At 37.4% G+C, this 21,365-nt stretch overlaps 1 protein-coding gene and 1 long non-coding RNA gene across 2 annotated transcripts in view; one reads left to right on the forward strand and one right to left on the reverse strand.

The window, feature by feature from the left end:
* Positions 1-4,300: 4,300 nt before the first annotated feature.
* LOC122975244 (NACHT, LRR and PYD domains-containing protein 3-like) overlaps positions 4,301-21,365 on the forward strand; it is a 98,165-nt gene continuing 81,100 nt past the window's right edge. Inside the window, exons 1-5 of the mRNA XM_044343585.1 lie at positions 4,301-4,352; positions 9,222-9,382; positions 12,423-12,493; positions 12,921-13,212; positions 14,810-14,872. Of these exons, the coding sequence (XP_044199520.1) occupies positions 12,933-13,212; positions 14,810-14,872 (343 nt within the window). The 5' untranslated portion in view covers positions 4,301-4,352; positions 9,222-9,382; positions 12,423-12,493; positions 12,921-12,932. The remainder of the gene's footprint in view (positions 4,353-9,221; positions 9,383-12,422; positions 12,494-12,920; positions 13,213-14,809; positions 14,873-21,365) is intronic.
* LOC122975268 lies at positions 15,500-18,353 on the reverse strand. Its single transcript, XR_006400601.1, has 2 exons — positions 17,207-18,353; positions 15,500-16,659 (listed from the first exon to the last, which is right to left on the reverse strand). It is a non-coding gene; the product is annotated as an uncharacterized LOC122975268 (long non-coding RNA).

Here is a 21,365-nt window from a genome sequence, read left to right on the forward strand (position 1 = left end):
GCCTGCTGAAGGCAGTTTGTCCTCTCAGGATCTGCAGCTGCTTCTGTAGACAGAAACACTGAATGCAGGTCGGAGTAGGTGTGGATTGAACAGGTATAACGCTCTCCTCTTCAATATATTGATTCATTGGCTTCATTTCTCCGCCCACTGTAGCGAGTGAGCTACCAGTCTGCCTGCAGTGAAACAGGCAGCTCACAGACAGACTGGGAGATCAGGTAAATAAGTTCATAACGCATGCAGCAGGATATTCAACACCCAAAGTAGGCCTTCGCAATAAACAGCTGTCTGTGCAGAACCTGCACCACAAAGTGAGAGACGGTTTCTACTGTAAACTGACCTGAAGATGACTCAGTTTTTTAATGTCATTTGATAACTTATATTACAACACAACTACCCAAGACCCTGACTGACCTGTACTCACACTTCCTGCTGGTTCAGACAAAGAGGAAGACGTATGTCCTTCTTCCTCTATGTCATTGATTAATATATTTGCAATCAATTAAATTATTAATGATGATTAACTGATGATGGCAGTGATAGTGTTTCTACTATTACTGCTACTGAAAGTGTTATGACTGTTATTAGTATTACTATTACTGTAGCATTAGGCTGCACAAGAAGGTTATGCAGGTAGGAACCTTTGTATTATATACTTTGCCTGGAGGACAATAATAGTGTGTAGAATTCGAGCCAAAGAGATGTATGTCGAGAACATGGATGTATTATAAAGGCTCTTATTTAATACATCCATGGTTGACAAGTAAACTGTGATCATATCTTCACTCAGAACAATTACTGTTATCTATTTTTCAGTTTTAAAGGTTTATCAGACTCTTCAACATTGCAGTACTGTATGGAAGATTTAAAATATCTAATTGCAAACAAATCTAAAAAATAACTACATTGAACTACAGCACACATTGTTATATGTATTTCCCTAAAATTATGTACGTATTTACTGTGTCATAATGAAAAGAAAATCAATGGTAAAACGACAATTATTTAGCCTTTTCTCTCTAATTTATTTCAAATTAAATTAAATCACCATTTTCATTTCAAAAAGCTGCCCTGCACCTCCTCATGAAAACTAATGGCAGTTCTGTATTTAGTGTTGGCAGGTCTATGCTGCTCTCTGCTGGACAACAGTGAAACACCTTAAACACCTTATTCCTTTGAGAAAATCCACCAAACTAATCATGCCTGATCCAGTTAAGGCCCCGCAGTGATGAAGTATTAAATCATCGAATTTCCTGGTAAACCTTGACTTGACTCTTGACTAAGGTACAATCACTGAACTTAAGACAGTCAGTAGAAGTACTTTTACGTTTTGGCAAAACTAATAAAAAAAGGGTACTGGAAATTAAATTGTTTAAATGATAATAATATGTTTGCAGAATGGAAGCACAAAATTAAAATTATGAAGACTTTAAATATATTAACCAAATCTGATATTTATTTGTGGGAGATCATGAAAGAAAGATGTGTGTATTTTTTTTTAAATATAAACGTAAAATTCTGAATCAAGAACGAAATGAAAAATATAGAGTGTTAATGTTAAAGTATGTTGATCCACAAATAAAAGTAAATAAAACAGAAGATGATAAAGATACTTTGAGTGAAACTGAATCGGAATTGACCAAAATGAATAATGATGTCTCTCATTGCCGTCGTTTACAGGCAGGTATAGATAACAATATAGACAGTCCCGGTAATAATTATAGCCTGACAAACTTACATAAAAAGAAACTACAGAATAAACATGTTGCTGCAATTCGAAATAATGATGGGCAGAAGATAAGCAAACAAAGAGGGAAACGATTAGAGAACTCTGTGAAAAAATGTATAAGAAAATAGATATAAATGTTTCTAAATTGTGTGCATTTCTTGATTCAGTTAAAAAGCATGAGGTTGACCTACGTTCATTAGGAAGTGAGATTACTAAAGATGAAGTTAAACGAGCAATTGTAGAATTAAATAAAGGTAAAGCTCCTGGTCCAGATGGACTTCCTAGTGAATTTTATCAAACATGTATAGATGAGATTACAGACCTGTTAATCTCAGTCTTTAATGTTGGAATCATGGTATTATATCACTCATTTATAAGAAAGGAGAGAAATATGAAATAGATATCTGGAGACATATCACACTCATGAATGTTGATTATAAAATACTTGCAAAAATAGTTATGAATAGACTGTATGATACCCTGCAAAAAGTAATTGAAGAAGAACAAACATGTGCTATCAAGGGAAGGCTGATGTGGGATAATTTAGCAACATTGAGAGATACAATCAGTAACAATTCTGGGGATGAATTCTTCATTATAGGCCTGGATCAAAAGAAAGCCTTTGATTTTATATCTCAGGAATATCTGTGGGAGGTGTTAAGAGTGTATGGATTTGAACAAGATTTAATTAATGTTATTAAACTAATGTATGCACAATCTATAGTTCAAATCAATGTTAATGGGTTTTTAACAGAAACATTTGAAATTAGCGGAGGTGTTATACAGGGTTGCCCTTTATCAGCAGCCCTCTATGTCTTAGCTATAAATCCACTCCTGAAGAGAATTAAGGACGGTAACAGGTTTAGTGGAACAAAAACCAGTAATGGGGAGCAGGTGGTAGTCCTAGCATATGCTGATGATATTACTGTAAAAGTTAAAAACCAAAATGAACTTGACATAATAAATGAACACTTTAAGTTATATGAAGAAGTATCTGGTGCAAAACTCAATCATAACAAAACCGAAGGAGTCTGGTTTAGAAGAAGAGACATACGACATGAAGATTTTAGGTGTACAAATAAGTAATAAAAACTGTTATGAAAAAAATTGGGATGGCAAGGAAAGGGAGATAAAAGAGGAACTGCAAAAATGGGAAAATAAATCAAATAATTATAAAATTAGAGTATTAATAATAAAGACTTTTATTTTATCTAAATTGTTATTTTTAGCTACTTTTTTCCCTCCAAAAAAACAAACAATAAATAAAATGGCAGTCAATTTTATATGGGGGACCACTAGGGAAGTTACAAAAGAGGCAGTTACTATACAATAGTAAAAAAGATGGCGGTCTGTAGACCTAGGTTTAAAATTAAAGATAGCTTTTTGTAAAAACATTGCAGTAGGTATTAAAAGAAATGCCATGTGGATTGGTGAAGCCCTGAGCTGGACCAAAAAAAGGGATGTGCAAGAAGCTCTGTTCCATATTATAAACTTATGTACAGTGATTTTATAACTAAGTTTGTTTGGGTCGAAATGTCTAGTAAAAATATATATATTAAACTACAAGATAACATGTATGGCGGCGTGTTCCCCTACGCAAATTTAGATGACTCTGAATCACAGGTATGTATTAAAAATATTTTTAGTAAAAACAAGACACCATGCGGCAAAATTCAGTTGGGAGACTAGCAGTCTGAGCAGTTATCAAGTGAAGCTGTTATGTCAAAACTGAAAAGTGCCCTATTGAAAATTATAACGAGAATGAAACTATTGAACATTTACTCCTAAAATGTCAAAGATCTAAAGATGTGTGGGGGAAATTGGCAGGTGTTGGTTTTAATGTAAATGTAAACTACAATGAAGTGATGTATGGTGTCTTTCTAGAAAGAATGCCAAAGGTCACATCATGAATTTTATTGGACAATAATATGTACAGTGGTAACAAAAGAGACTCAGACTTTGACACTTGTTAACATTGTAAGTGTATTCTCTGTGTTTTTGTTGTTTGATGTATTGCTGCTGACAATGTATTATTATGTTAATGATTAAGATTAACGATTATATTGAATATGTTCCTTAAAAAAATATTTAAGTTGTTTTCTTACTTTTACCTACATAATGTCTCACATATCACTGTTATTTAATGATGTATTATTGTTGATGATGTATTATAATGATGATGGAGATTGATCATTTCATTCTATTTATTTTTATGTACTTTGTAACTTTCCTCTGCAAAAACTCAATAAAGTATATTTAAAAAGTTGAAACACCTTAAACCTCTTTGCTTGTTTTCTGTGCTGTGGTTTGATTTTAATGTGGCATGGAAATTCATGTCTCAATTAAAAATAATTCATTCACTTTAATTAAACTCAAAAGGCTCAATAATTGTCCTTTTGACCTAAAAAGGAAATACACATTATAATGTTTATTGTATTTTACTTTATTTCTTTGTTTGATTTCTTTTATTTAGACGTTTTAAATCTTCCACAGTACAGGAGATGTAGAGGGGAGGAGCAGCTCTGAGGGAAGGAAACACTGAAAGTGAAATTATACAATCATTCAGTTCAGTCTCCATTTTACAGTCAACAGAGCAAAAGGAGGAAAACAGGACGTATAAGGCAGGGTGAGTGTTAATAACACGTTACTATTAATGTAAGTCTCTAAGTCAGCATTTCCCTGTGGACTGTAGAGGGAAGACATCTGTTGGGGACATTTTTGTGTTTGATTCTAAGAACATTTTCAATATTTGCCACACTATTGAGAGAATGTAAAACTTTCTTTTGACTTATGAATTGATAAAAAATCTATTTTGTGCTTCATGTTTGAGTCAAGAAGCAGATCTGTGTCGAGGTGACAGAGTTTAAAAGATATTTAAAGCCATAGAGCACTTCCTGTCCTCTCACCACTGGCTGCTATTTCCTGTTCTCTCCCCAATGGCTGCTATTTCCTGTTCTCTCACTACTGGCTGCTATTTCCTGTTCTCTCCCCAATGGCTGCTATTTCCTGTTCTCTCCCCAATGGGTGTGACACTTGTACAGACTTGTTTGTCTTGAGTCTTGTGCTGAGTTGATAGTACTACTATTACTATTATATCACCGTTAGTGCTACTAGTATTAATGCAACTGTTGCTATTACTACCAGTATTATTCTTACTGTTACTGATAACATTACTACAAAACTGGGGCTATCAATACAGTACCACAGGGTAGAGATGCCAGTAGGAGTTTTCTTTCATACTCTTAATTTAACAACATTTTACTATGTTTTCATGTCAGTGCCACTGTGGTTAATAACATAACAGACAAGTACACAACTACTGTACCTGAACGTCTTGTTATGGTTTGGCAACTATCACAGTTGTCTCAGGTATTGGTGAGACAGTGGAATAACATTCATGATGGACAGTTTGAGTAACAGATCTGAGTTTAAAGGTTTATTAGACACCAAAGTACTACAGCACTGCAGTACACTATATTGTTGTCCAAAAACATATAAAAACACGTCAATGAGTCACAGCGTTGCACTGAGTGACATGTAAACCAGATATTTTCTAATGCAGTTATTCATCTTTTGTACTGATGATTTAACCAGGAGAGTTTCATGCCAATCCAGGCTGTAGAAGTGCTCAAACTATGAGTCATGTAACATTGTCTATGTGAAAAATGAATGGGATTTTTACTCCAGGAACCAGGGGTGCCCAAAGTAGCTCCTCTTACTTCCCAACTCTATTAGCTGGATAATTCACACTGATTTTAAAGAAAGAAAGCAGATCCTAATTTAGCAGGTGAAGTTATTACTAAAATCACACTTCACTGTCTGCAGACACCTGTTTCCTGTGACCCCTGGGACACACGGGCAGCGCGTGTGTGTCGAGGAACCCCTTGCTTTTCATTTTGGCATTCATTTTGTCTCACGCGAGGCTGCTGCGTCACTTCATCTAGAAATTCGAGGTCTCGCCTATTTTCGCCGCGTGACGCGTGCAGTTCTCAGCAGAAATAGACAGGGAAGACGATAGAAAGATAGGGCTGCCAGTGGCAGAAGTGCCGCAGCAGACACGCTTCCAGTGTGGACGCTACAAGCGTGAGAGACGCAGCAGTTCAGCGACGCACTGCTGAGGTTCACGCATCCAGTGTGTCCCAGGCGTAAGATAATCAATAACAATTCCATATATGGTGTCATGACTGTCTTGTACAACTTCTGGTTCTTGCATTTCGTTCCCCTTTCCCAATGATAACTTCTGTAGAATCGGGGGTCACCACGTACAACCCAGTCGCCAGAAGAAAACGTTGGCATTGAACGTTTCTGCAAACCACAGAAACGTTGAATATCTACGTTTCAACACATGAATCACGTATCATGTCAACATTTCTACAAACGTAGCACATTAACATTTCTACCCGTTGAATAATGATGTTTTATGGTGTGACAACGCTGTGGTTAAGGTCTGGTTAGGTTTAGGCACAAAGACCACTTGGTTAGGGTTAGGGGAAAGATCGGTTTCTTTGAGTACAGACTCTAGAAAGGAACCGTACGCAAGAACTCAGACTAAACACAAACAATGATGTGAACGATGTTAGTAATTTATGGACAAAAGGTAAATGTGTAATATCAATAGGGAAGAATAAGGCAGATGGAATTGGTATATTTTTTTAAAATCATGAAGTAAATATAATAAGGAGAAGAGACATAATACCTGTTTTTATCTAGGTAAAAAATATTGTATTATTAATGTTTATACTGCTCCAGAAGCACAAAAGAAATGTCAATTATTTAAAAGACTTAGAGAGCTTTTGTTGGTAGGTTTTAACATTATTTTATGTGGAGATTTTAATATAGTTACAGAAGAAAATGACCGAATTGCCAACACAGTGTTTAAACTGCGCCCAGAGGGTAAATTATTAAAAGAAATTTGTCAACAAGCAAAGTTAACTGACATGTATAGAGCTGTTAACCCCTCTGGTACAGACTTTACCAGGTTCGATTCAAAAACTAAAACTCGCATTGATCGTATATATGTGTCTTCAAATTTCAGAGTACTTCACTATGGAACAATTCTGAATGATCTTTCTGACCATCTACTCGTTAAAACCTCTGTGTTATCTGGAACCTCAGTAAACAAGGGTTTTTGGAAGTGAAATGTACAGAGTTTACAAAATAAAGATTTGATAACTGAACTAAAACAAAAATTCATAAGGTGACTAAATTAAATATTTTAATTAAATCGTATACTAAACTATGGGAAATACTAAAATATAGAATAAAAGATTTTTTCAAATTTAAGTGTAAAGAATTGAATAAACTAAAGAACATAAGGTATGATACATTAATAAATCAGTATATTAGTTTAAAACAGAAGAAACAAAGATCTACTATAGATGAAAAAATAATATTAAATTTAAAAACACAAATAGACACCCTTAATTATGAATTATTATATAATATATATAAACAGTCAGATATAGAGAATAGAGGAAATCTTCTTCATGCCATTAATTCCGGTCAAAAAAAACATGAAAGTAAGTTCATTAAACTCATTAAAAACAAAGAAGGTGATACTGTTATTTGTGAAGATATGAAAAGAGAGGCCATTAAAGATTTATGTGTCATTGCATACAAAAAAAATAGAAACTGACAAAGACATTGTGAGCACTTTTTTGAAAGGTGTCCCTTCATACAGTCTGTTGACTTTTACTCCACTTATTGGAGAAATAAATAAAGAAGAGGTGGTTCAAGCCATCAGACAATTAAATGTTGGGAAGAGTCCTGGTCCAGATGGTCTACCAACTGAGTTCTATCAACTCACCTCCATGTTTGATGAAGGTCTGCAAAGCAGCTGTATGGGGGACTCGTTTCATGAAGGTGTTTTATGCTTATTGTATAAAAAAGGTGTTTGTATGTAAAAACTAGTGTCTGTGTAAATGTAAACAGGGTTTTATCAGAAAGGTTTGAGGTGGAGAGAGGAGTGAAGCAGGGCTGTCCTCTGAGCGCTGATCTGTATATCTTAGCCATCAGTCCCTTAATATCAAAAATAAATTCTGACAGCCGCATCACAGGCACATCTGTGGGGCATGCGTAGTGGCAGCCATTGCCTACGCCGATGATGTCACGGTGGTTATTAAAAATCAAGCTGGGATGGATGCTTTAGTAAATCATTTACTTATTTATGAGCAAGCTGTTGGAGCAAAATTAAACCATGCCAAAACTGAAGGAGTTTGGATAGGAGAGGAAAGTAACAGACAAAATATAAACATTCAAATCAAACCAGAAATTAAAATACTAGGATTGACTATCTGCAACAAAGACTGTGGTGAAATAAACTGGGAGAAAAAACTGGGTGAAATTAAAGAAGAGGTAAAGAAATGGGAAAATAAAAATACTAATTACAAATGAAGAATAAATATAGTCAAAACATTCATCCTGTCCAAACTCCTCTTTTTGGCTAACATCCTCCCTCCAGCCAACAAAATGATAACAAAAATAAACAAACAGTGTGTTAATTTAATCTGCTGAACAACTAGAGAAGTCACCAAACGAGATTTATGATATAAAAGCAAAGAATATGGTGGGTTGGGAGCTTTTGAGTTTGGTACCAGATTAAAAGTAGCCTTTGTTAAAAATGTCTCCAGAAATGCTCTCTGGGTTGGAGATCTCTCCATGTGGAGGAAGAGGAGAGGGAGAGCCAGACATGGTCCTCTGTACAAACTGGTATATGGAGACTTTATTACACAGCATCAACATTTACAGATAGACTGGAATGGTTTACCAAGCAAAATGATTTTTAAAAAGATTCATGATTTTATGTATGGTGGATCAATTAATTACAAACATTTATCTAATAACTCATGCACTGAGGTACTAAAAATTTTAAATAGTAAAAATCTCTCAGAGAGCATTATTTAGACGTTTTAAATCTTCCACAGTACTGCAGTACAGGAGATGTAGAGGGGAGGAGCAGCTCTGAGGGAAGGAAACACTGAAAGTGAAATTATACAATCATTCATTTCAGTCTCCATTTTACAGTCAAGATCACTTCCTGTTCTCACTACTGGCTGCTACTCCCAGGTCTTCCTGTTCACTTGTGCAGACTTGTTTGTCTTGAGTCTTGAGCTCTGAGTTGATAGTATTACTGTTACTATTATATCACTGTTAGTGCAACTGTTGCTATTACTGCCAGTATTAGTCTTACTGCTACTATTCATATTACTATAAAACTGGGGCTACATAAAATGGCATCTCTACACTGTAATACTACAGTCCGTCTGTAACAGGGACTGATGAAGTATAAGAATCAGAGTTGAATGAATGAAAAATAATTCATTCAGTTTAATTAAACTCAAAAAGCTCAATAATTGTCCTTTTAACATGTTTTATTCAATTATGACAGCTATTACAGACAATGATTAACACTGTAAATAACTACCTAAAAAGTAAATACACTTCATAGTGTTTATTGTATTTTACTTTATTTCTTTGTTTGATTCCTTTTATTTAGATGTTTTAAATCTTCCACAGTACTGAAGTACAGGATATGTAGAGGGGAGGAGCAACTCTGAGGGAAGGAAACACTGAGAGTGAAATTATACAATCATTCAGTTCAGACTCCATTTTACAGTCGACAGAGAAAAAGGAGGAAAACAGGACGTATAAGGCAGGGTGAGTGTTAATAACACGTTACTATTAATGTTCAAAGTCTCTGAGTCAGTGTCTGTTCTCTCTACTGCACTAAATGTATCTGACAGCTGGAGTAACTATTGACTTTGCAAAGATTTTACCTACAAATTTGATTATATGATCATTTTAAAAAATATGCATTTATATGGATGAAAACAGTGTACAAAGTAGTCCAAATTATCTCCATATGACCAGCTACACGTTTATGTATCAGCCATAATATAATATATAACTTGGAAGTTTGAAAATGACCAGACCTCTGTAGCTCTTCATCTCTGCTGGAGGCTCCAGCTCCAGGCTACGTTATTCTCTGCTAACATAACACATCTGAATCTATACAGTGGAGTGAATCGAGTTGTATTTTTAGTTGTAGTTTTTACTCACATATATTTTAACTTTATGCATTAAATTACTGCCAAGTTGACAAGAAGACTGTCGACATATGACGCCTTTCATCTTGTGTTTCTAGAGGGAGTTTCAGTTTAATTCACTGCTACTATGTTCATCTTTAACATTTTGTCACCACTGCAGAAACAGCAGGTAGCTGTGAAAGTATGATAAGGTTGTGTGACGTTGACTGCTGTTTGTTATCGGTTTAACAACTTAATATGTGTTTGTCTTGATTACTGACGTTGGCTGTACTGAGTTTCTATCGGCAGTATGCAGTAAATGGTCGACTTTAGGGTCACATCCAGTTCACATATCGCCGAGAGCACCGCACCTTTGCCAAAAATGGTCCACATTTGTTTTGGGATATTTGGGCCATATTTGTTATTTTACAGGTAGGCCACTTCAGGCTCATATCCCTTTTGTCCGGGCCAGAAGAAGACCAGCAGTGCCATATCATTGCCTGAAGTGGCCCACTTCCGTATCTGAGATGACTCCTGATGAAACTTTAAAACTCAGCATTCTCGTTGACCTTTAGCTTCACTTTTTATCAGTCATATGAATATTTATTCAGAAAAAAATAATATTTCAGGGTCATTCAAGGTCCAAAAAAGAAAAGAAAAAATCTGCGGGCTGCAGGGGGCCACTTATCAGGCCAGGCCACTGGGAAAAGTCACACAGTTGACAAGAAGAATGTCGACATATGAAGCCTTTCATCTTGTGTTTCTAGAGGGAGTTTCAGTTTAATTCACTGCTACTATGTACATCTTTAACATTTTGTCACCACTACAGAAACAGCAGGTAGCTGTGAAAGTATGATAAGATTGTGTGACGTTGACTGCTGTTTGTTATCGGTTTAACAACTTAATATGTGTTTGTGTTGATTACTGACGGTGGCTGATTGTACTCAGTTTCTATCGGCAGTATGCAGTAAATGGTCGCCCTTTGTGTGTGTGTTTAAACTACTTTCCTAACATGATGTGTTTGATGGTTTTATTAATGACTCCTGATGAAACTTTAAAGCTCAGCATTCTTGTTGACCTTTAGCTTCTTTTTTTATAAGTCAAATGAACATTTATTCAGAAAAAATTAATATTTCAGGGTCATTCAGGGTCCAAAAAAGAAAAGAAAAAATCTGCAGGCTGCGGCGGGCCACTTATCAGGCCAGGCCACTGGGAAAAGTCACACACACACACACAAACACGTGACTTCCAGTAAAGTAGAAGGCCTCCTGCCTTCAACAAACAGGGAGGAACACTGAAAGTGAAAGTATTCAGTCTGTTCTTCAGACTCCATTTTAAAGTCAACAGAGCAGAAGGAGGAAAACAGTCTGAGGCAGGGTGAGTGTTAATATTAGAGCTGAAAATTATGATTACTGTTATTATTGATCAATCTGCTGATTATTTTTCAGATTAATTGTTTAATTAAACTGTGTCAGAAAAATATGAAATCACAGTGTTTGCCAGATCCAGGCCACAAGCAAACCAGGCTTGTGGCCTGGATCTAGCAAACAGGAGCGGACCGCCCAAGTGCCATCATTCCACGCGGTATGTAGGCCGGAAGAGAAATGTGGGCCCAATCAATTAATCGTTGACCTTTAGCTTCCTTTTTTATAAGTCACGTGAACATTTATTCACCCAGAAAAAACTAATATTTCTCTGTATAATATGACCTCCTCTTTCTGTCAGCTGCAGTGTATCTGCAGTTTATTTACTGTTTTTTTTTTTTTTTTTGAAACATGATTTCAGGCCAGTTTGAGGAGTTAAACCTGTGACACTCACACCTGAATCTGTACAGTGGAGTGAATTGAGTTGCATTGTGGGTAATGTAGGCACCAGGTTTTGGCAGGAAAGAAGAACGTGTGGAATAAAAAATGAAATCTCTGGTTCTGCTGCATTGATTTCGATCCTGTTTTTTAAACTATCTATTGTGAATACGACAATGTTACATGAAAGCAATGCTGAATGACTTTAGTGCTCTTTTAGTTATGCATTCATGACGCCAGCTATATTACAGATTCTGTGTCTGAGGAGGTCATAGTGATCAGATTGGATGCGTAGAAAATAGTGATCCTACTTTTGGCCAAAACTGTGAGGAAGGGCACATAAAATTGTAAAATTATATATATATATATATATATAATTTTGAAAAACTGCATAATGGAAGATCACTCCAAGAAAGGCAGTAAGAGGGTCCTTCAACAATGTCTTGTTCAGAGACATTTCAATCAAAGAGCAAAAATACCTGCTGTGAGGTGCAGCCACAGTTTCTTCCTTTCCTGGTGTTTAGCTGAAGAAGTTGAGCGGACTCCAGGAATTGTGAAAACAGCAGACAGTCATTATTCTCTACTTCAATATATTGTGTAAAGCACTTTAAACTGCCTTTATGTATGAAATTTACTGTATAAATAAACTTTCCTGCAGGTTTTGGCATCTAGCTCAACCAGAGGAAACAGGATGAGTGTTTATCACCAACAACTGTAGCAGCACTAGTAGATGATACAAGAGGTTCAGTGGTTCCTCAAATCATATGCTTGTTGGCTCATGATCAGCAGCTGACCTCTGACCTCCCAGTTTAAGCACCAGGAATGAAAATGGTGAAGTGTAGTATCTCATCATTATTATTTTCCCTTCAGGTTTTTGCAGGACAAACAGCTCCTCTCAGCATCCAATGTTATCAGCTGAACATTCATGAACTCCTGTAGAGGTATGTGAGGTAAAAATATAAAAGTTTATCCTTAAATGTGCTGTAATACCAGCAGAGGGCAGCACTTCATAAAAACATGATACTGCCCACCGTAAGTGCAACAATAAAAATGAGATATACTCATTTGATATGAAATACAGACACCAAAAGCTTCACACTTGGAACGTGGCTGCAAAAAGTTTGTTGTTTGCTTCCTCACAGAGGATGTAAATGTATTCAGCTGGAATTCATGTGATAATGTGGATTGTCATGAGTTTTCAGTGGTGAAAAACTGAAACTATGAAAATAACCAAAGTTGTGATCTGTTTGTTCAAACAGTAGATGATTTACATTTAACATGCACATGTACAAAAGTCATACTGGTAAAGTGTCATGAGATGAGAACTGAATACATGTCCTTCCTGTTTAAAATGTCTCTTATTTTCAGCAGGAGGCCATAATGGCAAAACTTAAAGCGGATCTCTTTAAAATTCTGGCAAAATTAAAAGAAGATGAGTTTAAGGATTTCAAGTGGTTCCTGGAGCAGGATGACATCCTGGAGGGCTTTAAAGGCATCCCAGTGGCTCAGCTGGAGAAAGCAGCAAGGCGGGACACAGTGGATCTAATGATACAGAAATATCAGGATCCTGGAGCTCTGCAGGTAACCAACGAGATTTTAGAAAAGATCAACAGGAATGATCTGGTGCAGCATTTACAAAACTCCAGCTCTGGACCAAAAGGTAAGTCAGTGTCACATGCATTTCATAAATTATTACATGAGTTATGAGTTACAGTGTTCTATTAATAGTAATGTGTTAACAAAAATATGTAGAAATAATGTTAGAGATTGATTTATCGTTCTTTATGGTACCACCTTCATCAAAAAGTAGCAGGATAAAGAATGTTTCTTAAATGTCTCACAAGCTAAAATAAATTTGGCTCACAACATGAAAACACAACAACTGTGTTCCTGTTTTTACCTGCCGCATCCTTGTTGCTGCTGCAACCAGTCATCTGTTAGTCTCACTCTCCATCTTACCCTTACTGGGAAGCAAGAGCCCAAGATACTTGAACTTTCTCACTGGGGACCCAGACGAGATAATGAGATAAAGAACTTTTTACAGCCTCTAGAACTTATCTCAACCACTTCATACTTGGCTACAAATAAGATAAGATAAGTCTTTATTGTCTCAGAGGGAAATTTGCCTTGGACACACACAGCTGCTGCTGTACAGCACCAAATAATTCAACATACTGTGATCAAAAGTTCTCAGGATGAAAACTAAAAATCAATAAATTCTTTGAATTCTGAGATCCTCAAAATAAGTACATCACTTAAAAAAACATGCATCACTTGTTTGCGTGTCCGTGTTGCTGGTGGAACCGTGTCACCGGACGTTTAGAAATCAAGCCAGTACTTGCAAACGTCATGGTTCAATGAGACCAGCAGACCTGCAGTACCAGTCAAAAGTTTGGACACACTTTCTCATTCAAGTGAATATGAAGGTGGTCTGGAGTCTGAACACCAAGACCTTTACCTTCATCCACCATCTGACTGGCAATGCAACAAACCCCAGTGAGCCAGCATGGCAGCAACCCCATGTTGCCTTTGTGGGTCATGGCAGGCCTGGCCTGCTAAACGGCCCGCCGCAGCCCAGAGAGAGAGAGAGAGAGAGAGAGAGAGAGAGAGAGAGAGAGGTTTCATTTGGCAGTAATTACATGTAGAGGATAAATGACAGTGATGAACGGTGGAAAAAAGAGGAAGGGTGGAGCAGAGAGGGAAAGAGAAAAAAGAAAGGTGCTTGCAGGAGATGCAGCTAAATGCCGCCATGTAAGTCAGTAAATAAACGTGCTAGCTAGCTAACGTTAGCTACCTAGCTAACATAGCTAATGTTAAAGCTGCCAAAAAACTGGATAATCAATAATAAAAGTGTTTGTTCCCTTAACTTCCTCAAATACATTGATGGCATAATTGGCATATCTAGTCTAGTTAATGTGGTGAATATTTGAAAATTAATGCATTTTGGTGAAAATCTCAGTCAGTGAGTTCATACTTTGAGCTCATAATTGAAAATTATTGAGACAACACAACGTCTTCTGTCACTATTCAAGCTACTGTAATTTGTTGAAAGTTAAAGATCTGTGTTATTTAATGTTTGTGTTGGTTAAAGGGCTATTTTAACCTTCGATGGGTAACTGTTAGTGTATATCAGTAAACTGAGGAGGGTATTGTGCTCTTGCTCTGTTCTTTGAATAGATGGAGAGAGTTGTTAACTGTATTATATCGGTACATTAAAAGATCTGGTGTGTTGTGCTTTTGCTTTTTTCTTTTTGAAGGTGGAGAGAGTAGCACTGATGCCACAGTAGTACAGAAGCCCACTACTTCAGAGCAACCTGCAGGTACAAGACATTTTCTATTTTGTTAGTATATTAGTTATTTATTTAGTTATTTATTATTTAATAACTGTTGGTCAAAAGTTAGTCCTTGTGTTGTCTCCCTCCTTATTGATGTGCAGCTTTGGTTTTATTTGAGGTTCATAACAGTACATTATACTAAGCAGATGTTGACTCATTAGTTTGTTATTCACATGCACTAAAATTCACCAGAATGCAGGAAGTCAAGTATTTGTAACTTACATGTTCCTAGATGGGGACCCTCAGACTCCCCGCTTAGAAAGTGGCCTGACTGGGGCTACATTTCGTGCTATATTTCCTGGCCTGAATGATTTTGCCAGTCCGGCCCTGGATCCTGGTTTTCCTTTTCCACACAAAGTTGTTCTGTCAGTTACCAGGAATGATCTGGTGAGGGAGTTGTCAAACATCGGCTCAGGAGCAGAAGGTCACAGGAAGATACAAACATGACATCACATCCAGACAGCAGATCTGTGAGGAGAAACAGCCTGTGTCTTTATATTTTTCATAATTTTAGATTCAGTCCAAACAGTAACAGACAGTTACACATTTTTTCAGTTCTTCAGGTTCTGTGCTTCAGCACATTCAATTTAAAATAGTATAACTGATACCACATTAAAGTCTCAGCTTTAATTTCAGTAGGTTTACGTACATAGAAAGAACTGTGTGGGAGATAAAGACCTTTTAACACATAGTGCTCAAAAGTAACGTGACAGATACACATGATGTCAGACTAAACAATCATACAATGATGCAAACAAAACTACATAAGCTGATGCCCACGTTAAATCTGGTAATATCTCCTCCACTGACCAACAGACGTTAGCGGCTCTGAGACATACAGGACTTCCTGGAGGCTGGTTTCACACTGTGCGGGTATTTTGGGGATTGGATTATTGAAAGATTGTGGATACAACTGTGGAAAACATGAATGAACTCTTGTCAGGTGGGCAGTGACATAATTCTGATGGGTGGTCCTACAAAGTAACTGTTATTGGTTACTGTAATTAGAGTTGTGGATCAGAAGGAAAAGTGCAGTACAAATTAAATCTATTGCATTATTATTTAAAATTTTTCAACAGGTAGATTTCTCCTGGAGAATGTCAATTTCTCTGCCATGTAAATATATAACATGTAGTTAATAAAACGCTGTAGATAGGAAAGTGAAGCAGCTGAATGAAAGGAGAGATCATTACAGAGTGATTTATCCTTGTATTTAAAGTCCAACTATAACAAACACAAAGTGTCCTCTAGAAGTCTAAATAAGTCAGTTTCCACCACTTAACATTTTACTGTTTGTTGAAATCAGACACATTCATGCTGTGAGGAAAAGTTCTGACTCAGACACACAAAGCAAAACAGAACAAAAATTCAGGACTAACAAATGTCTTCTATCACTAATACTGATAAAATAAGAAAGTCATGCTTTGAGAATAAGGTCAGTGTAGAGGAGAAATCTGATCACTGATTGGTTGCTTGTACACATAAATTTACAGTAACCAGTACTGTGCATGTTAACACGTTACCCCTGTAGCAATCAGCTTAAGTTTTAAACTTAGTTACAATTACAATTAGAGAGCTACTGTGATCTATTTACTAAGATCAGTGTTAGAGAGCTTATTAGGCAGGGCTAGCTCGTTTAGGGTTTGACAGTAAACAGGATGGTGTATCGGTCAGGATACAGGAATGAGGATGAAGAGACGTAATTGCTTCTCTGAACTGTGCTGTGGTCCAGCTGTGTTTATCGGCAGTTCAACACTAGTATTGTCATCAGTCTGAAATAACAAATAAATCACCATTAGGCACTGTCATATTGACCGCAACAGGTCATAATTACGGTTAAGCATGAATAAAGAAATATATACACCCACGGTGCCACTGAGACTCAGTTAAACATAAATATATCAAAGCATCGCAGTCCCCATTTAACAGAATAATACTTGAGTTACATACAGATGAGAATACTCCTCAGCGAAATAAACAAACTTCTCATATATATCACTGACCAAGTCACATAAAGTATAACAAAGTATAATGGCGACACCTATTGATCAAATAAAGTACTACATAATGGCGACCACACACCACGGACATTTTCCTAAATGGAGGTGTTATTAAGTTAACTCGTCACAATAGTGTAAACAATACTACTTTAACTTAAACATATGAAAGATTACCGTAACTAACTTAATACTTCCTCCAGAAAATTATTGCATGAGCACCGTAACAACACCGGAAGTATCGCTCGTCACGCTGGACACATGTAAATATGTAGTTAAACTTACGAGGTGTAAACATAACAACAGAATAACAAACACTTACTTCTAGTCATTGACGCAATACTGGGAATACCACTGGACCACACAGGCAAAATAAGGATGCTCAAAAAAAGACTTATGGGTCGTCACAGGTGAGTGAACTTAACCTCAACACGATACACCTTAGCATTAGCACTCGCTCCTTTCACCCACACACAATGGTAAATGCTAGCGCAGTAAATATACGTCATCTCTTACGGCCTGATAATGTGAGTATTAAAGTGATAAGCACCCATAAATGTCCAAGCCTTTTATACAATCAGGTTAAATGAGGATATTTGGTTTTGGATGTCTTTAAAGCTCTCTTGACGCTGACAAACAAATGTACTAATTGGAAACTTAAATGTATGCAAACACAACAATGTATCAAGAAAACAGAATAAATTCACACATTAAGCATCCATTTGAATGTCCAATGTTAGTCCAACTCAAAGAAAAACCTCCTTATACTGCTCACATAGTCCAAGTGAAATGTCCCAAAAAAACAAAAATGGATGTATATGTCCTCCCTTCAAAATGCAAAAATAGAATAGAATCAGGAACAGCAATGCATTGCAAAAAAGAAGAAAAAGGGTCCAAAAGAATCAAACTCGCCGGATGTAGAACAGGGAACGGGTCCGACCTAGAGTTGATCTCCAGTCCTCAGCTCAATTGTTATAGTCCTCAATTCACAGAATCTCCTTTTATCTCCACATGGATGAGAAATCACCATAAAAAAGGAGCTAAATGCCTTTTTTTATCTATTGAAGACAGCCAGGATCTCACAGATCTCCTCTGTCTCGTTCCAGAAGCATTTCTCCCTTTGCTTTTCTTTTTTTCTGCCCCAAACAATTCTCTCTGTTGTTCCCTGGCCCACACCCCTACACTTGTGATCATGGCTGCCACAGGTTTTCTGACCAGTGTTCCCTACAGGAAACTACACACCAGAGTAAAAGTATGGGTAACAGGGATAGAGTTAATCAGAGGTTTAACCTTGCAAGGGTTTTTTGTATTAAACCATACAATTTAGATATCTATATATTACTCTTCCCCTCACACTTGTGGCAGTGTTACACCCCAATTACACACGTAACATGGTTTCTCCGTGTAACCTGGTTACATAAATGCATGTAAACATATTGATAGTTGTTCAAATCTATATTTTTCTTCTCTTTCAGCAGATAGTGGACTGCAGAAGGCCTTAGATACATATAAGTTTAATCTGAGCAGGAAATATCAAAAAGTGACTGAAGGAACTGATGCAGCAGGAAGTAGAACCCTCCTCAACAAGATCTACACTGAGCTCTACATCACAGAGGGAAAGAGTGAAGAGGTTAATACCCAACATGAGGTGAGGCAGCTTGAAACAGCTTCCAAGATGAAGATCCACCATGACACTTCAATCAAGTGCCACGACATCTTTAAAGTCTTACCCGACCAACAGAAACACACCATCAAAGTTGTTCTGACGAGCGGTGTCGCTGGTGTTGGAAAAACCTTCTCAGTGCAGAAGTTCACTCTGGACTGGGCAGAGGGCTCGGAAAACCAAGACATCAGTCTGGTGATTCCGCTTTCATTCAGGGAGCTGAACTTGATCAAAGATGAGCAGTACAGTCTCCTCATGCTGATCCATGATTTCCATCCAACATTACAGAAGGTCACAGCAGAGAAGCTCGATGACTGTAAAGTTTTGTTCATCTTTGACGGCCTGGATGAAAGCAGACTTGAACTTGATTTCGAGAACAATGAGGTCATGTCTGATGTCATTCAGACGTCATCAGTCAATGTGCTGTTGACAAACCTCTTCAAGGGGAATCTGCTTCCCTCGGCTCTCATCTGGATAACTTCCCGACCTGCAGCAGCCAATCAGATCCTAGATCAGGAATGTGTTGACAGGGTAACAGAAGTACGAGGCTTCACTGACACCCAGAAGGAGGAGTACTTCAGGAGGAGATTCAGTGATGAAGAGCTGTCCAGCAGAATCATCTCACACATCAAGACATCCAGGAGCCTCCACATCATGTGTTACATCCCAGTCTTCTGCTGGATCACTGCTAGAGTTGTGGAGCACATGTTGACTACAGACCAGAGAGGAGAGCTGCCCAAGACCCTGACTGACCTGTACTCACACCTCCTGCTGGTTCAGACAAAGAGGAAGAAGCGCAAGTATGATGAAGGACAGAAGACGAGTCCACAGGAGCTGACGGAGGCTGACAGTGAAGTTCTTCTGAAGCTGGGGAGGCTGGCGTTTGAACAACTGGAGAAAGGAAACATCATATTCTACCAAAAAGACCTGGAGCAGTGTGGTCTTGATGTCACAGAGGCCTCGGAGTTATCAGGATTTTGTACAGAGATCTTGAAAAGAGAGAATGCAACCTCCCAGAAAACAGTTTACTGCTTTGTTCATCTGAGCGTTCAGGAGTTTCTGGCTGCAGTCTACATGTACCACTGTTACACCAGCAGCAACACAGAGGTACTGGAGGACTTCCTGGGAGAAGATTCTGATTCTGATTCTGATGATGATGATGATGATGATGATGATGATGATGGTGATGACGACAATGATGATGGTGATGATGATTACCGTGTCTCATCCCTGGATGACTTCCTGAAGAGAGCCATGGAGAAATCTCTCCAAAGTAAAAACGGCCACCTGGATCTGTTTGTACGTTTCCTTCATGGCCTCTCTCTGGAGTCCAACCAGAGTCTCTTAGGAGGCCTGCTGGGTCAGACAGAGAACAGTCCAGAAATCATCCAGAGAGTCATCAACAACCTGAAGAAGATGAACATGTACACGTCCAATACCTCTCCTGACAGAAGCATCAACATCTTCCACTGTCTGATGGAGATGAACGACCTCTCAGTACATCAGGAGATCCAAGAGTTCCTGAAGTCAGAGAACAGATCAGAGAAGAAACTCTCTGAGTTCCACTGCTCAGCTCTGGCCTACATGCTGCAGATGTCAGAGGAGGTTCTGGATGAGTTGGACCTGCAGAAGTACAACACATCAGAGGGGGGACGACAGAGACTGATCCCAGCTGTGAGGAACTGCAGAAAGGCTCTGTAAGTCCAGATGTGATTAACATTATAAATCAGTGCAGATTAGTAGTTTAGTTCTTCAAATATAAATAATATAAAATTCTTATTATTGTTAAAATAGTGCTCTACTTGTTCATAGCTGAAATAATATGTCAGTTATATTTAATCTCAGATGTTCTTGAGTTGTTTCAAATGTTGTGAGTGTAAATAATGTTGATTTTTAAGTTTATAGCTGTTAAGTTAATGAAAACAGTTATTCTATTTATTTCTAGTAATTATTGGATTTTACAGTCTTTTCTTCTATTCATCTTCCTTTGGGTGACGGAGGCGTCATTCAAAGCTGGTAAAACAAATGAAGGACTTTAGAGTTTGTGGTTGAGGTTTTATTACAGAACATATATCAGTATTTTGAGTATTTTTATGAGAAGCTTCTGCAAATAATATATAATCAGACAGACACTGTTTTTACTGCTATGATTAAGAGTTTAAAATAAGATCTGTATCATTTTCCAAAGGTGATTTCTGAAGTCAGAGAGATTTGCTTTCCTCATCATTATTTTTCTTAATGGTTTCTGAGTCATTTCATAGTGAGCACGAGGGATCAGCAAATCACCAAACTGATTCAGTAATTAAGTGATATTACACGCGATGCTTACCGCATCACTGTCGTGTCAACAATGACGGTAAATCACACCCTCGAGGGTAATATTGCGATTATACAACATTTACCAACAAAATAAAAGATGTAAACAAAATGTATTTATATTGTGAGGCAGTTCGCTCTAAAAATAAAAAAACTTTTTTCTTGTGTTATATCCGTTTCTATGGAAATACATAGGGATATGACTAATACCTGGAAAACAATCACTCACGTCACTAGATTCCTATGTAATGAAACCTAGTTTACAACTCCAGCAAGTAGACTGACACTTAGTAACGACCAAGGAACAGAGACGATTTCTAGTCCCTGTTGAGTCAGCCAGCCAACTTGAGCTAATGCTTTCTAGAGATCGCGACATTTCCCAAACTGAATAAATACGACATTTATAAACACAAAACTGCTTTGCCAGCTCAATCCTGTTGTAACTAAGATATCCGCTGAAAAAAAAAAATCCATGGATAAATTTAGCTGCTACGTCCGCAAA

This window comes from Thunnus albacares, chromosome 23, assembly GCF_914725855.1.
Source record: "Thunnus albacares chromosome 23, fThuAlb1.1, whole genome shotgun sequence".
In the NCBI taxonomy this organism is placed as follows: domain Eukaryota; kingdom Metazoa; phylum Chordata; class Actinopteri; order Scombriformes; family Scombridae; genus Thunnus; species Thunnus albacares.